This window comes from Theobroma umbraticum, unplaced genomic scaffold (assembly GCF_002168275.2).
Source record: "Theobroma umbraticum cultivar Fairchild unplaced genomic scaffold, ASM216827v3 scaffold_4.1, whole genome shotgun sequence".
Classification (NCBI taxonomy): domain Eukaryota; kingdom Viridiplantae; phylum Streptophyta; class Magnoliopsida; order Malvales; family Malvaceae; genus Theobroma; species Theobroma umbraticum.
Genome location: NW_018397258.1, coordinates 3,151,547 through 3,168,173, shown reverse-complemented (window position 1 = coordinate 3,168,173; position 16,627 = coordinate 3,151,547). Strand labels below are relative to the sequence as shown.

At 37.0% G+C, this 16,627-nt stretch overlaps 4 protein-coding genes across 8 annotated transcripts; 3 read left to right on the top strand and 1 right to left on the bottom strand.

Moving 5' to 3' along the window:
• Nucleotides 1-362: 362 nt before the first annotated feature.
• Nucleotides 363-4,442, top strand: ATG6 (AUTOPHAGY 6). Its single transcript, XM_021424559.2, has 10 exons — nucleotides 363-618; nucleotides 1,000-1,340; nucleotides 1,429-1,599; nucleotides 2,081-2,205; nucleotides 2,415-2,463; nucleotides 2,762-2,920; nucleotides 3,006-3,091; nucleotides 3,342-3,413; nucleotides 3,730-3,879; nucleotides 4,047-4,442. The coding sequence occupies exons 1-10, from the start codon at nucleotides 468-470 to the stop codon at nucleotides 4,297-4,299; spliced, it is 1,557 nt and encodes a 518-aa protein (XP_021280234.1). The 5' UTR covers nucleotides 363-467; the 3' UTR covers nucleotides 4,300-4,442.
• Nucleotides 4,443-4,995: 553 nt separating this feature from the next.
• LOC110414223 (non-specific lipid-transfer protein A-like) lies at nucleotides 4,996-5,644 on the top strand. The gene is made up of 2 exons (XM_021425302.1): nucleotides 4,996-5,384; nucleotides 5,459-5,644. The coding sequence occupies exons 1-2, from the start codon at nucleotides 5,026-5,028 to the stop codon at nucleotides 5,466-5,468; spliced, it is 369 nt and encodes a 122-aa protein (XP_021280977.1). The 5' UTR covers nucleotides 4,996-5,025; the 3' UTR covers nucleotides 5,469-5,644.
• A 513-nt stretch (nucleotides 5,645-6,157) lies between these two features.
• On the top strand, nucleotides 6,158-11,256 carry LOC110413294 (mitochondrial inner membrane protein OXA1-like). Of its 5 annotated transcripts, none has more exons than XR_016351078.1 (7): nucleotides 6,158-7,591; nucleotides 8,035-8,082; nucleotides 8,319-8,377; nucleotides 8,780-8,931; nucleotides 9,050-9,156; nucleotides 10,833-10,887; nucleotides 11,112-11,256. XR_016351078.1 is itself a non-coding variant. In XM_089783204.1 (7 exons), the coding sequence occupies exons 3-6, from the start codon at nucleotides 8,038-8,040 to the stop codon at nucleotides 8,884-8,886; spliced, it is 258 nt and encodes an 85-aa protein (XP_089639330.1). In that variant the 5' UTR covers nucleotides 6,158-7,207; nucleotides 7,501-7,591; nucleotides 8,035-8,037; the 3' UTR covers nucleotides 8,887-8,931; nucleotides 9,050-9,360. The 5 variants fall into 5 exon arrangements, 4 of the variants coding, with proteins under 4 accessions (XP_089639330.1, XP_089639331.1, XP_089639332.1 ...); XM_089783204.1 differs by lacking the exons at nucleotides 10,833-10,887; nucleotides 11,112-11,256 and adding an exon at nucleotides 8,565-8,611 and having other exon boundaries at nucleotides 6,158-7,207; nucleotides 7,501-7,591; nucleotides 9,050-9,360; XM_089783205.1 differs by lacking the exons at nucleotides 10,833-10,887; nucleotides 11,112-11,256 and adding an exon at nucleotides 8,565-8,611 and having other exon boundaries at nucleotides 6,158-7,207; nucleotides 9,050-9,360.
• Nucleotides 11,257-11,993: 737 nt separating this feature from the next.
• Nucleotides 11,994-16,190, bottom strand: LOC110413215 (putative cyclic nucleotide-gated ion channel 13). Its single transcript, XM_021423972.1, has 9 exons — nucleotides 15,841-16,190; nucleotides 15,158-15,271; nucleotides 14,260-14,803; nucleotides 13,889-14,101; nucleotides 13,505-13,800; nucleotides 13,308-13,419; nucleotides 12,974-13,210; nucleotides 12,494-12,888; nucleotides 11,994-12,404 (listed from the first exon to the last, which is right to left on the bottom strand). The coding sequence occupies exons 2-9, from the start codon at nucleotides 15,184-15,186 to the stop codon at nucleotides 12,101-12,103; spliced, it is 2,130 nt and encodes a 709-aa protein (XP_021279647.1). The 5' UTR covers nucleotides 15,187-15,271; nucleotides 15,841-16,190; the 3' UTR covers nucleotides 11,994-12,100.
• Between the last annotated feature and the right edge of the window lie 437 nt (nucleotides 16,191-16,627).

Below are 16,627 nucleotides of genomic sequence, written 5' to 3'. Positions count from 1 at the left end.
ATTTCTGTAGAATAATTTATATCAATTAGCTAAGTATTTTAATTTTTTATCTAAATAAACATTTACTTATAATTAATTATGCAACATGCCAATTTTATGCTACTATTAGAATAAAAATTTTACTATTTATCGCTGGTAAAAAATTTTCTATTTTACTAAATCATATGACTTTCCAAACATTATATTAAATTGCAAATTAAAAAATAAAAAGCCTTCGTTGACATTTTTTTTATCAATGATATATAAATAAGGTTTGGATTTAAAAGACTATGATAAATCAAATAATCGGGTTCAGATCCGGACCATCTCGACTCCACCGGGTATGGGTAGTCCTTTTTATTTGGTCGTTTTAATCACGAAACAAGCAAGTCATAAAACTGTTATGATTTCTTTCTTCAGAGCTCAACGGCTCAACCGTAGAAGCAAGAGACCCGAAAATCTCCTCTGCATAAAATTCGAATAACTAAATGAATAAAGAAGAGATACCCGATAAAGGTCGGAGTTTCCCGGTCGATCCGAATCTCCCTAAATGGGTCTGCCAGAACTGTCACCACTCCCTTTGCATCGTCGGCGTCGATTCATACGTCGACAAGTTCCCAAACGAATCCTCTCGCTCCGGTTAGGGTTTCTCCAATCTGTAACAAATTTAATTTAATAATTTTCTTGTTAATTTCTGCTTGCTTGGATTGTTGGATTTAATTTTTTTAGTCCCTTTAATTAGTTTTTAGAATGCTGCATGTCACCTAACGTTTGAGGAGACCCCTTTAATTAGTTGAGAAATAAATACTGTATTTTTAAACATCAAGTTTGGAGTAAAGTTGCAAATTTTATAATTTAGGGATTGGTTTATTATCTGCATGTAATTTGAGTTGGAATAAAGACCAACTTTGCGGATTATTAAATTTTTTAACCATATTTTGGCTGCTTAACCAGTCTACAATTGCAATATTTAAACCTGTTTTGTGCTAAAAATTTTGGTCTCTATGAACAAAAATGCAGCAATGCAGGGGTCTTTAATTCATGGAGCTAGCAGTGTGCTGGGTTCAACACGTATGGACAACTCTTTTGTTGTGCTGCCAAAGCAAAAGCCCCAAGCACAAGGGATCCCTCCCCGTCCTCGTGGTGGGCCTGGTCAGCCTGATGCTGGCCACACTGGGAAGGCTATGGAAGAATCATTTGTGGTGGTGTATAAGTCGGAGTCTGCTTCTGATGGAGGTGGGGCACATTTACCATTGTCAGAAGGTGGACCAAACAGTCCTTTGCAGCCGAACAACTCTGGATTTCACTCGACTATTACCGTCCTGAAATGCGCATTTGAGATTGCCACGACTCAGACACAGGTATCGCTCATTTTCTGGCTTTTTTATTCAGTGCTTCATTGTTGTATAGAGTATCTAAATTTGATTCCACTTTCTTGGGCGTTTTTAGGTTGAGCAACCATTATGCCTTGAATGCATGAGGGTGTTGTCTGACAAACTTGACAAGGAGGTTGAGGATGTGACTAGGGACATTGAAGCATATGAAGCCTGTCTTCAGCGCTTGGAGGGGGAGCCACAAGAAATTCTCAGTGAGGCTGATTTTTGTAAGGAGAAATTAAAGGTAATTGTTTGGCAGCTTCTGAGTAAACTTGTTTATAAAACAGTAAAATTTTGGTTCTTATGGTAGTGTTTGATCTATTAGTGAATCATTGAGGGCATTTAATCTTTTTGTTGAGGTTTGGACGCTCCAGGTTTTAGTTCCACATTTGGATGAGGGAGGGTTTCGTTCACAAATGTGAATAAATTTTCGGTTTTAAAGCAGGGTATCGATTCAGTGTAACTATCAACTGCTATGACCAATGTGCAAAATAATCTCTACAAATTTTGGAAATGCATGGTTGACTAACCATTTCCTTATATTAGACTTTTCTATTTCCATCAAAAAAAAAAAAAATTCCATAATTTAACCTGCAGTACACTACTGAAGGACTAATGGATTTTAAACCAGGATACTACTAAGTGATTATTCCTTATAATTAATATAAGCATCCAGTGAATTTTTGGAGGTAAATGCATATTTGATTATCTGTTCATTCTGCAAGATTGAGGAAGAAGAAAGAAAACTTGAAGCAGCAATTGAAGAAATAGAAAAACAGAATGCAGAAGTAAATGCTGAACTAAAAGAATTAGAGCACAAATCAAACCGCGTTAAAGAATTGGAGGAGAGGTAAGTTTCTTCTTCTATTTCTAGATCCTTCGTATGCTTTCTCAGATAAAATTGAAGCGTACAATGCCTTTTTTTCACTGTTTTTCCTTTTCCTCCCTCTGCAACCCCACTATTTCTTAAACCAGAATGCAGAGCACACTTTGAATCGTATATAGCTGGCGATTTTAAAGTATTATCTCCTCATGTTTGTCGAAATCAATGTGTCACAGGTATTGGCAGGAGTTTAACAACTTTCAGTTTCAATTAATTGCACATCAGGTTTGGTGTAGATGCCTTCTCTTGAATTTTTTTCCTTCCATGTACTATTAGTCAATGAAGCAGTCCAAAATGGCTCAGAGATTTCTTATGCTTGAAAAATGTTTCTCAAATGTCAACATTACTATTGTTGTTTTTGAACAATATGCTATTGGATCAAATTTTTGTCTACACTAAAGTGTTACCTAAATAGCTGTAAGCAGTAAATTGGATAGATAATTGCAAACAATTGTTTTCTTAAAATAACTAAAAACGCTCTTTTGCTGCCTTCTTACAAGAACAAAATGTTTCTGCTTAACAGGAAGAGAGAGATGCAATCTTGGCGAAGACTGAAGTTTCACAAGCACATTTAGAGTTGTTAAAGCGAAGTAATGTGCTCAACGATGCTTTCCCAATCTGGCATGATGGAGAATTTGGAACTATAAACAATTTTCGTCTTGGACGACTGCCCAAAATTCCAGTAAGAAAATTGGCATCATTTTCCATATAGAAAATTGTTTTTGTTGATAATTAATAGTGGCTGATATTTGGTGCTGTTGGTTTAGGTTGAGTGGGATGAAATAAATGCTGCCTGGGGCCAAGCTTGTCTCCTTCTTCATACAATGTGTCAATATTTCTGGCCAAAGTTTCAGTATCCTTTCTAATGAGTGTTAGTCTATGGAGTTTTTTCACAAAAAGTCATATTTACATTTGTGTGTGTGTAATTATTGAAGTTAAGTATAGTCAACCCTTGTTTTCTTATGCTGTCATCTGTATGTATTCTGCCAGTGTAAGGTAAAACAATAATTAAAATGTGCAGTCTCTACAGGGAACTTTGTTACCTTTCATGCTTAAATCTGTTCACAAAGTGGCATGTGATGTATCCTTAATTAGTGAATCAGCTATCGGATAAAAATAATTCCCATGGGAAGCTACCCTCGGATAAAGGACAGCAACAACAATACATATGAGTTGTAAGTATCAACTTTGGACTTTCTAAATTATTTTATTTGGAATATTAAAATGCAAACATATACACCTGAAAGGCTAGCTGTATTCTCATATTACATAATGCATAAAGCTGGGTTTGATCTGATATTATTTGATTCATTCAATAGAAAATACTTAAATGCCTGCGTGGTTGTAATTGGTATTCTAATGTATTATTTTTGACATATAACTGATGCATTAGCAATCCTGGGAAATGTCCTCTTTAAACGTTTCAATGGATCTTGCTTGTTGTATGTTTGGAGTTGCTTGCAGTGTTTCATTTGACATAAATGTCTTTAGGTTTGGTCCAGTGAACTTGTTCTGGAGTACAAGGTACGACAAAGCAATGACACTATTCTTGACATGCCTTAAGGACTTTGCTGAGTTTGCAAATTCCAAGGATCAAGAAAACAACATTCCACCTGAGAAACGCTTCAACTTGCCCTATAAGTGAGATTTCTTTTCTGTGCAGAATAGTACTTTTTAGTCTTTTACGTATCTGAATATCAATGCTATTTTGGTGGTTTTAAATAGATAGAGTAGATCCAAACTCTGAGTATATTGTGTGAACATATTTCCCTTTTCGCTTCATTTTCCTAAGTCATCGCATCTTACAGGATTGAGAATGACAAAGTGGAAAACTACTCCATCACACAAAGCTTCAATAAGCAAGAGAATTGGACCAAAGCTCTGAAGTATACCCTCTGCAATCTGAAGTGGGCTCTCTACTGGTTTATTGGAAGCACCAATTTCCAGCCCCTGTCTGCCATAGTTTCTTCGGCTACTGAAGTTTCAGCTGCGGGCTCTTTATATACAAGGCGTGGTCCTGATCCCAAATATGTAGCTCGAAAGCCATCAAATTCAAGATAGTGGAGTACATTTTACATACCATTATGTAAATAGGGTCAGACACACGGATCAGTTTCGTGAACGTGCAGCATTACTTGTATGATAGAACACATTTGGTGCTTTAAAGATTTTGTTCAGTAATTCATAGTTTGAAATATTTTAAAGGTGGCGTGCAACGGTCCTGTTTACACGATTTTAGTCTGAACATAAAGTTCCCATGTTTTCTTTATGTGTTCAACTGATCTTGGCATTCTCCATTGAATGGGTTAAAGGGGACAATACCACGAAACTGGACTATTGGCTTAACCTTAAAAAGTTGTTTCATGTGTCATCCAAACCCCATCAATCTGAAGAGTTTGATATATATATGACGGTGTTGGATAATAAAGATAATTGAACTTTGCAAGGACAAATAAAAGTCATAGTGATATTTTTTTATAGATTGTTTTTACCAACTAATTAATTTTGTCATTTAGTCTTGGCCAAAAAATAAATAATATTTTCAGGCTTGAAGAGGAACAGGAGGTTGAAACAATGGCAGTGAAGTGCCTGGCCCATTCACGTGACTTCGTTGCTTATTCTAATAGGTCAAGGAACAGGCATCAGCTCCAAACTCATGCGAGTTGCATGGCAACTAACAATGAAAACTTACCCAAACAAACTGCCGTAAAGGCACTATATATGCTTTACGTCCTCATCCTTCAAAGAGCAGGAGAAACACATTTAGGAACAAACTCATAGGCCACCATGGCTGTCTCAATCAAGTTTCTAGCCATGCTTGTTTTACTTATGTTATCAGCCTTGGCTACTGCAGAAACTTCACTACTTGCACCTTCATGCGCTGATGTTACCAAAGCAGTAGCCCCGTGCCTCGACTTCCTGAAAGGCAAAGGTGGTGCAGACCCATCCCGGGCATGTTGTGACGGTGCTGGAGAACTTGCTAAAGAAACAAGGACCAAAAATGATCGACAAGCAGTCTGCGAGTGTCTTAAAACAGCATTAGGAAAAGTTGGCTCTTATGACGCCTCCCGAGTCCCTCTAATTGCCAAGAAATGCAATGTTGATATTAATATTCCTCCAATTACTGACCAAACAGATTGTTCCAAGTACTCATCTCTTCCTTAATTTCTCCATCTTTCATTTTATGAATATTTCATTGATTTCAAGTGTTTTCTTGCAGGGCTCTCTAGTGTTATACAAAAAGTCTTTTGAGTAGCCACGCTAGCAAAGAGTTAAGAGCTGGAAATGTCAAAATAAGAGTATACCAAATAAATTATATCCAGATGAATGGATCGTCTTTGTAGTATGTTATACGACATATTTCATATGTTAATGAATAATAAGTTTTAATTATATATTTTTATGATCGTCTCGTTTATTAAATTTGTTTAAATTTATCTATTTTATTAAGTATCTAAAAAATTGATCGGTCATAAATCATTATAGCTAATTATACTATATAAAAGGAGAGTTATTTTCTACTCTCAAGTGGCAAAAGTATTACATCTAGACTTGTAAAGGTGTTGGTATCTTTTTAGCCACATGAAGAGGATACTACCAAAATCAAGAAAAACAGAGGAAAAAAAATCCATGCAGTGAAGTGGTGAACCATGGATCGTTTACTTTGCCATGGGCTCAAAGCCCAAATCGTAGAAAAGAGATACAATAACCACTAGCCAAGGAGAAAAATCAGATCAAAGGGAAAGGACCCAAAAGCCCAAAGCCCATTAAGAAGACAAAAATGTTTTACACACGATGGAAGACTTTTTAAAATTTGTCTCTCAAAACGGTGCGTTTGGGATGGCTTGAATGCTGAAAAACTTTTACCGCCACAGAAGTTGACGAGGAAGAGGACTTTCTCGTCTGTGAAGCACAAAAGAGTTACAGTGGTTGGTTATCGTTATGCCTTTGGTTGGTTGGTTAGTAGGAAAACGTAAGAAAGTAGTGGAAAAATACTAGTCTTTATGATTTTTTATGTCGTTTGAGACCATGGGGAAATGGAAGACTACTGCAGTAGCATCCGATCATTTTGCTTGCTTTAGTTGAAATTAACGTCATTTTGAATCCGATGATGTTTTTTTTTATAAAAAAAAAAATCTTGTTTTCTTCGATTTTCTCAGCCACCAAAAAGATAGTGAAATTATGCTTTCTCACTGCTCTTTTTTTCTTTTTTATTTTTTTTCTCTTCAATTGACTAGGACTTTGGGAATTTGAGGGTTAAATGTTTCATTAATAGTTTTGGGTTTTTCTTTTTTAAAAAAAAATTCTAAATGAAGCAACGAGCTTCAAAACTTAAAGCATGGTCCCTTCTTTCTTGATCGCACAGTCTCAGTTTAATCATCTGAACTTCTGATTATTTCGTGTCATTTAGTTGTTAAGTTTGCACTTAGCTTGCAATTTCCATTTGGAATTTACATATTCTTTCTTGTTTTCTGAGCATAAATTGCCTTTTAGAGATGGCTTTTAGGCGTAGCATATCCTCAAGAGCTACCCTTCTTAGTAGACGCTTGAACCCATCATTTAGCCATATCCTACATACTAACAATGATAATAATTCTAAATCACCTCCTCTAAATTTAAGTCGATCGCAGTCTGCTATTCGTAAAATTTTGTTTCATGGTTCATCCAATGCAATCAATGGCCTTGGTTGTTCTCTATCTGAAGACAGGGCATCTTCATTATTTCCTTAGCCGATTGGAGTACGATTGCCCTTATGTAGATTTATGTCTAGCACAACTGGAGAAGGATCTGAGAGGATTGATGATGTTAGTTACGTTGCGGAGGCTGTCAGAGAGAGGACTGTGGATGCACTGGCCTCCCAAGCCCCTGGAATGAGTGAGGTGGCTGTTGCAGCTGCAGATTCTTCTTATCCTGTTGTTGCCTTGCAGTACTTGATGGATACTGTGCATTCTTAGACTGGGCTAAATTGGTATCGGCGTTTATTTGTATTTCCTACGAGTTATTGAGTCATCATTATTATTATTATTATTATTTTGTGGGTGTGGTTGGGGTTTATGGGGAGTTCTGTTTGTGGGATTTGAAAGATATCTCTTCATCGCGAAAAAGCTTGGCTTAGACATTGGCAGCTATGCTTTTTCATGTCATAGAGATTCTGGAAAGGATGAAATGCACATTTGGTCATAGTTGCTTTGTGCTGCTTGGGTTTAGCAGTACGACACATGCATTGGTTTATTATTGAAAGTAAATGTTTATGGCTTCCAGGTGGGCAACTATGGCTTTAACAACTTTGCTGATCTGAGGGGCTACAGTTCCATTTCTTGTAAACCAACTCTAGGCTACTTCAAAACTTAATGTTAGTTTTCCATTTTTCTTTCTTTCATTCTTTTTCAAATTTTCTCCTGTGGGGAGGGGTGAAGCATTGCCTTCTTCCTTTTGGTGACTGTGCATGCCTTAATAAATTTTTCTATAATACTTTTTTTTAAAAAAATCAATTTTTCCATAATACTTGGCTTACAATTGAAACATTTGTGAATGCTTAAGTTGAGATGAAAATTTAATGAGTAGGAACTCCTGGAAATGATGTGAATTTAATATTATACCGACATGAAAAGGTCAACCTTGTAAGCAACCTATTTCATTTGGCTCCTCGGTTTCAGGTCTCAGTTGTCTCCAGATTTTCATTCACCATTTTTTTCTTCTTGTTCACATACAATTTATTTTATTGATTTGCATTCTGTTAAATAATTGTCATCCACATTTTATGCCATTTTATTGATTTATTTTAGTGTCATACAGTTGATGAGGCCACGTTTAAAGGAATTAAGGCAACAGACGCAGGATAAGGTGAGATTTTAATTTATTTAGCCTGTTGTGTCAGGGACACCTTTTCTTTGGACTACATAACTCCCATAGATGCTTTTCTTAATGATGCTTTAGAGTTCACCTCTCTACAAGGCAATCATATGGCCCACCATGCATGCAAAATGTTTTGATTCTACTATTTCTTATTAAATAAGATACCAGATTAAAGATCAAAAGGAGCTATTGCTTACAGGTTATTAGTACATGTTGTCTTCCAGGCTGTGGATCATGAGGCTTCAGCTGAAGGCCTAAAACGAAGGAAGGCACTATTTGATGAGTAAGTAACTATTCACTGTGTCTGACAGGGATAACATCCAAGGCATATATTTGCTGCATTAATGAAAGTCCGCCTTTTATTCTTGTCTACTGGATCCTGCAGTAAGTTCTGCATGCGGATTGTCTCCTTTCAACACATTGATATAGTAATTTTCATTTTGTTCTCTTATTATGATTTGAATTCTTAGGTATGGAGTCACTCCATTTACTCCATTCAAAGGACTTATCATTCAAGGTCCAATCTTCTTCAGCTTTTTCATGGCTGTAACATATAAATCTAATTTGTTTTATTATCCAATCTAACTTTTTGTTCAAGCTTCCAAGTTCATCAGCTTTCTCCTTGCTAGAAAGTAATTTTTATGACTGATTTTTCTATTCACTGACATTGATGTCTATTGATTAGAGACATGGCTGAAAAAGTTCCATCATTCAAAAGTGGCGGAGCTCTATGGTTTGTGGATCTCACAACTCCAGATAGCTTATTCATCTTACCTGTTCTTACAACATTGACTTCATGGATTACAGTGGACGTAGGATTTTGTTTCCTCAGATGAGGTACTGCAACTTTGTAATGTGGAATTTTGAGTCTCATTAATTTTCACTTTCTGTCTTGTGATTGTAATGTTTCTTGTAGATTGTGCCATATTAACCCTTAACCCTTGGCTTTCCTCAGTGCAATATGCAGGGGGGGCCGGAAGGGAACCAGTAGCTGGCAACATGAAAAAGCTTTTGAGAATTTTTGTTGCTGTATCAATCCCAGTCATGGTGACTTTTCCTAGGGTACATAAACTATCAAAATCAATGTGCATAAAATGTAGGATCTACAATAAGGGAATTCCATATTCTTGTGCTTCATTATGTTTATATTAACCTCCCAGCTGGTTTGCATTTTCCATGATCCATCTTGCAATCAAACTTTGTCAAATCATGTCTTGGGTTGCAGCAAGTGGATAACTTTGGCGTATTTATATGGTTGAACATGCTTTCAGTAGAGCTATTTAGATAATCTGTTAGTGCCATGTGGAATCAAATTTTCTCTTCTGGATAAGCAGTTCCCAATAAATAAGTAATTTGAATTTATACAATCATTTCCTTCCAAAGACATCCCAAACAGCATAACCTAGAAACAGGTGTGTTGAATTTGAAGTCTTGAATCTTCTTGGTGGTTAATAGGGAAGTTAAAATTAAGACCATTATTGATGGGTATTTTGAAGTTTCTCAAAAACATTCTCTTTTGGATAATTAACAATTTTATTTATCCAAAGGAGCAGGAGAAATCCTGCTACAAGGTAACAAAGTTTGCAACATAATGCATACAAACAAAAGAAAGGATTATGATATTATCAAAATCCCCAATGATGATAAAAATCAGAATTTGTTGAAGATAGTAAGCAGGCTGGCCACAAATTCTTAAACAAACATCCTCTAAAACACTAGTCTGCTGATAGAACTTGGTGAAGTACCATGTTTTCTACAGTTCCACTCTCAACAAATAGTGTAGATATAAGCAGACCATGCCAAGTTGAAAACCTGTATTGCTGAAGACTGTCCATCAGATTCACTATAGCCTGTTGCAACTCAAAATCCCAATCTCCAGCTGCTCCTTGAACCTGTGACCTCTGTAAGATAGCTGTCTAGACTTCCTTAGTAGAAGGACTTGTAAAGAAGATGTGATCCTTAGACTCATCAGCATTACCAAGGAAATAACAAGAATAAGACTTGAAAGCAATTCCCGAATTTTGCACCCTTAACAAAGCGGGGAGTTTGTTAAGTATACAAAGCCACGCTATTAAAGCATGTTTAGGAGGGTGTAAAGGATTTACCATGTCCATCTATGTCAGGCAACCTTAGCTTGCGTGTGCATGAGAAAATTCCATCTGTCAATCACTATACATTTACTAGATCCGTTAGGCAGCCAAACGGAGAATCAACCTTTTTAGTTGGGGACTATAGTGCCATCTACAGCTGATTTAATGTCCAAAAAGGCCTGGGATCTTGACTGAGGCCAGTGCCATTCATTGTCATTAATAACAGCAGCCACTTACAACTGTTTGTGAAGTCCAGAAATCATCTGAGAAGAATATTGTAAGAAAGGGCCACATGGATGCCAATTGTCAAACCAAAAGAAAGTATTACTTCCATCATCAATCTCATGTTTATTGAGTAAAGCAGCAGAAACTCTTAGCCTTAGTATTTTCCTCCAACTACAATTTTGGGGGATAAGGATTTGCCAAAAGTTCCTGTCTCTAATTAAAGAACTTTGATTGGGAGAGTATATAATAGACACAAATATATACTTATATATGGAACACTGGTAAAAGATAGTATTACTAGTAACTCGTTTATTTCTTGTGGGTATTTGACTGTTTTGCTTCCGTTGAGGTCAATTGCACATCATGTAGGTTTGGAATTGAAATTGTATGAATTATTCATTGACTGAAACTTCATCTTCTCAGGCATCGTTCTGTTGTTCGTTCACCTCCAACTTGTTTTCACTTGCATATGGCTTAGGTGAGTCCTTCAATCTCAGAGACAGTAATGTCTTGATTGTTACATTATTCAATGGATCAATCTCTGACAGCTTCCTGGACGTAGAATGCAGGGAATTTGGTTTTGTCAGATGACGCAATGAAAAATTGCAGTTAACTTTAAAAAATATGTCCTTTTTTTTATTTTCCATGGGATCTATTGAGCTCAGTTACATCTAACCAACTGTTTGTCTTTACTTAATTCAGTAATTAGACGCCCAGAAGTGAAGAAATTATTAGGCCTTCCTGATGTACCTACATCAGCTGAGACTGCACCACAACCTGAATTTTCGTTGTTCTCAGAACCGAAGAGGCACACTGCAGTTAAAACAGAATCTTCGTCACCTAAGACAACAAAGTTCACAGAGATAAGTGTTCCTCCTTCAGTTGTTAGTCAGAGACGTCAACGAAAAGGAGTGAGAGGAAGAAAGAAAAGCAAGAACTAAACTCCTTGTGCTAGACCCCCTAGTTTGCTCACTTGTTTGGCCAAGTATCGTTCTGCTTCTCCAGCCTATGGGAATTATTGAGTTAATCAGGCTTGGTAATTTAAAAGTAGCTCCATTTTTGTTTCGAGGACTTGCTGACTTGATTAGAGAATATTTCAGTCTGAGAAGCTCTTGAAGGGCTACCTCATGGGTCGACATGCCATAGAGAATTAGAGAAGAAGGAAATCATAATTTATTCACGAAATCATCTATCTTTAAATAATTATTACCTTCAATATGGAATAACCCTATTTTGACCCCTACCTAACAATTTAAATTTGTGGTTGTTTGGCATTTAAGGAGGATACATGATTCCAAAATGCTAAACAATTCCTCCATTAGGTTGGAACCAAGGTGTTGAAGATAAATTGCACCAGTTTATGCAGTAGGCTGAAAAGTAAACAACTCAAGGTCTGTCCATGGCAGTTGATTTTCCGAGTGGTGATCTCGCCATGAGTGTCTTTTCCCATTCAAATTTTGGATAGATAAGTCGCTGTTAGTACTGTAAAACTACACTTCTACTTCTGGACTGACTTTGAGCAAGCTTGTACTATATACATACCGTACAGAAAACTTTACAGTAACTTTAATTCCTTCGGAAAAATTTTGAAATGAAGAAAATCTATGGGTATGTCTGTTTTGAATAAGCTTTATGCATTGGAAACAGTAATTGCTTCCAAAATTACTGGAATATAAGATCAAAACTCAAACTTAGCGATATTCAGCAGTAAAATCAGGCTCGGCCGGCTTTTGAGGCAGTAGCGGTGGTAATCTTTGAGGCAATCTGGTAGTTTGTGAACTGCTGTGCCGCAAGATTCGTAATGCATTGGCAGCAAATTTTGATGCATACAGAGTGGCACCAAGGCTGGGCGAGGTTCCAGACTCTTTTGCCAAAGCGTTTTGCAGCTGATCCTCTGCTTCACGTAAGGACTTAACAAGCTTCCTCTTGCAGTGTCGGCGCCAAGCTGCCTGAATAAAAGATGCTGCCCATGTCTGCCACTGCACCGAGTAGAACCTGGTAGAATGAAGCATTTGATATAAGCAAGAAAGAAAGAGGAAGTCTTCGGATACCAGTGAAAGATAAGTTTTTGTTTCTGGACTTACTTGAAAGTGTGCTGGAACTGCTTGCTGTGAAGGCGTCGAAACTGGGAGGCCACAAACTTCAAGTCATCTGCCATTAAAGCAAAAGCTTCCACTTCTTTCAGGGCCTGCACAGTTCTAGTCGAGATAGGTAGATTGGAAGAGGACTGGATATCCAAGGCCCAGGTAAGAAGATCATCTCCACAAAAGTCACCGGCCTTGAGATGAACAGCATTGAAGAAGCCAGTTCTTCCACCATTGGTGGTCGTACTTACTAGGTTTCCTCGGATGATAAATAGCATCTCCTCTACGGGATCCCCCTCTCGGACAATGTAGCTCTTGTCAGTGTAAAGCGCCGGCTTGAGACGATCACACATAGCATCTAATAGTCGCTCATCCATTTTCTCAAACATTGGCACCTAAAGCAAGAATTTAAAGAAACTACAGCTTAACCTTTGACATAATACAGTTTATTAAGGTTGAAGCTTTTAGGAAAGCACTCACTCTCTTGAGAAGGTCCAAGCAAAGATGCCTCTTTATATCCCTCCTGAGATCTTTAGGAAGGTTATTAATCAGAGTCTCTTCCACAACCCCTCTGGTCTCTTGCCATTTATACTGTTCGTGACGCCTGATGCGTTCCCTCAGGCTCTTAGGAAGCATTCGATGGGACATCCATTGTTCTGAATCTTGCCTTTTCACTCTCATCTCCTCTATTCTGACTCCTGTCGACTGCAGATATTTCTGTGGAAACAGAACAAGTAATGTTGAGGGACTGTGAAAGAGTTCAATCATTAATGGAAACATTAAATTGTACCAATGAAGAAGAATCAAGAAGTACCTGCATATTGCCAATAAGCAGTGAAAACAGAATCAGTCCAGCGATGGAAATGAAGATAGCAAAGATTATCTCCCCCACAAAAGTGCTTGTTTTGAGATTTTGGCCTAGAGAACTAAGAAGGAAAAAGGGAAGAGTAATCTCCAAGTAATAATGAGTCACTCAAAAAGAACTAGGGTAGAGGGTTATCGTGTACAAACCTTAGATTCCGCAAACCCCACCAAAAGCAGTAAAAGAATTTTTCTGGAAAATCCCAGGTTTCCACCACACCTGACTCAAGTGCATCGAAGAATATCCCGAAGTTGAATTCCTTCGGATCCTTTATGTCATCAGGGTTGATAAAAGGGCATGATGTATTCAGCATACTTACTAATGTGTCGTTTATTTCTAAATTCTCTTCACAATACAATGCACCTCTTTCACCACTGGGGATAGCATCGCGCCAGCACCTGTCTTCTCGTTCTACTGAGATCAAGTACCACAAGGCCCCAAAAAACTGGTATGTTGTATTAAAGATCAGAATATGAGAAAATTCCTTAGGATAATGTATAAATGATTCATACATTGTACCAAATTAAACCTACATGACTGGCTAGCATGTAGAGGAAGAGATTCAAAGCAGCTCCAGCCCATGCTGTTTCAGTAAGCAAGCCAGAAGTTCTTGTAACTTCTTTGTAAAGAGGTAAAATTCGAAGGATTCTTGGAACATATTGGCAGAAAATAATGTACTTCAACCACTCCTTCGTGACCAATGAAACCGGGCCTTTTAATGTAGGAATTATGATCAAGATCACCATCTTAGCAAAACAAACACAAGTGTTAAACAACAGAACTAACATCATCTTTCAAACTGAACGCTTTAATTACCTGTTGTCATTTGGCATGAATGAATTAAGTCATGGATTTAGAATGCAAGTGTAACTTTAAGCTGGATCAAGAAAGTGCATTTAAATACCTGTGGGAATGGAAGAATTGCCAGAATATCAATGATGAAGTCCTTGGACAAGTACCTCTTTGCTATGGCCCAACGATCCTCAATCAACTCACCCCTACCAAACACCCGAGAAGAAGGGGCAATAAACGCAGTGCGGAATTGAAAGATTATGTGAAGTACATAGAAGGCATCCATGAATGTTCGGAGGACGCAAGCAGTAATTTCCAATTTTTCATCTAAGTTAAGGCATTTCCGTTGACCATCCATCACAGGGATGTAAAAAAACAAGGGATCCAGGGCCAGCGCAATTGTACAGGATAATAGAAATATTTTATTCCAGGTCTGAAGAAATCGCCCCTGTGGATTAAGAATACTCTTCCTGGAACCCAATGCCTTCTCTTTTGTTGGTTTATTACCCCAAGAACGAAAGCTTTTCGGTTTTTTCAAGCTTCTAATCCTTTCAAAACCCTTCTCAAATCCTCTCCGGAGACCGCCCACAACAGCATTGAATGATGGTCTAACTTTCACTGCAAATGATCCATCATCTGAACTCCAATCTTGAAACCTGAGTAGAATCAAATCAATCCAATTGGATATCATAAAAACCATAGTCTCAATGAAAACAAAGTCAGACTGCTTCTTTATCAAATCCCCAGGAGAGTATTCAAGAAAAAGTGACAATCAAGACCAGCCTATAAACTTTTCTTCCAATAGTTAATGAAAGTAATTACCCTGCTTGCATTCTAGTGCCTAGCATCCGTGTAATTGACCTACTAGCATTGTGAACAATTATCAACACTTTCCCAAACAAGCGTTACAGTTGACTACTGTTCATGATTTCATGCTAAGGTTTGTCTTATGTACTTAGAATTGGACCGAACAAAATGGGAACTGTTTAGGCATTATTACAAAGACCAACCTTACAAATTTGTTTCGGCGGAAATTCATGACTTCATCCAAGTTCTCCGATAGTTTCAAATGCTAAAAAGGGTTCAACCTTGAGAGTTGTTCAACTCCGTTTAAAATCCAGGCCCTGCCAAATTCGTATTAGCAATCCCCTCAAGCAAGATATGAAACCAACTTAATAACTTAGAAGATAAATAATACTAATAAATACATGCCAAGCCTTATAACGAAAAGTAAGTTTTCGTCTGTATTGAGTAAGGAATGGCTCATCTAGAAAATCATTTAAGTAAGACCATAAACTTCACCATATGCCACGATCGTTATCTACCTTATACCTGACACAAATTTTTGGTCTTTTTGGTCAGCGTGTACACCACGTTAACACTATGGTCTTTTTTTTTTTTTTAATTTGGTTCTCTCTTTTTTCCTTAGCATTTTGAGAGGAAGAAAGTAAAAGTTGCAGAAATCAAAACCATGGGCATTAATTATACGTTCAGTATAAATAAGTTACATAAAAAATGAAACTATTTTCATGTTCCTTCAAAAAAAAAATGAGGAAAACTTGAAAACCCAATAAGACCACGAAAACAAAGATCATCAATCTTGCATAGAGAGACCAAAAAGAGTAACAACAACGGTCGTTGTTACTTTGCTTTCCGCTCAAAATAAAAAAATACAAAACAATGAAAGACTCACCTTAACAAAGTCAAGGCTCAAGAAGGATTAAGGTTCTTTCCATTTATGAAGAGGGGTCTGTAAACTGTAATAATTCCCCTGATCAAAACCTTCCAAGTTCAGAGACTTTCAGACCAACTAAACCAGGAACAGAGGAAAAAAAAACAGAGCAGCAGCCGTTTTGTTTGTTGTCTCATAAAGACATAAAAACGATTATCAGTAACGAGAGAGAGGGTCTAAAACAACGGAATTAAGGAGAAGTTTCGTTAAGGGGCAGCCCTTTTAGAAAAAGGAAACAGAAAGTTCGTGGAGGAAGTCGCTCATGGCAGTTATTGTCTGCGTTTATTTTCCATTTCCAAAGAGAAAAACAAAAGAAACAGGGACGAAAGGCTTAAAAGAGAGGGATATATATATAAAAGCAAAGAAGGAAGACAGAGACCGCAGACTACAGGGGGATAGAATAGTCAAGCCCAAAGCCCCGTCAAGGGAAAGGGGGCTTCCGAGAAATTGTTTTATTGGAGTAGCTTTCGGGGCCCATTACAGGACAGAAAATGGAAATTGTTTAATGATTTTATCCACTCAAATTGCCCTGTTTCTTTTGGTTATCCGAAGTATGATCCATTAAATTCAAGATACAATATTTAACAATTTTTTTAAATTAATTAAAATTTATATTATTTTATTATATTTTTATATTTTTATTTTAAATCAAATAAATTTTTATGATAAATTATCGATAAATTATTATTTATCATTTTACGTCCATATGACGCTATCATTATATTAAAATAAAAAATATCATATAATT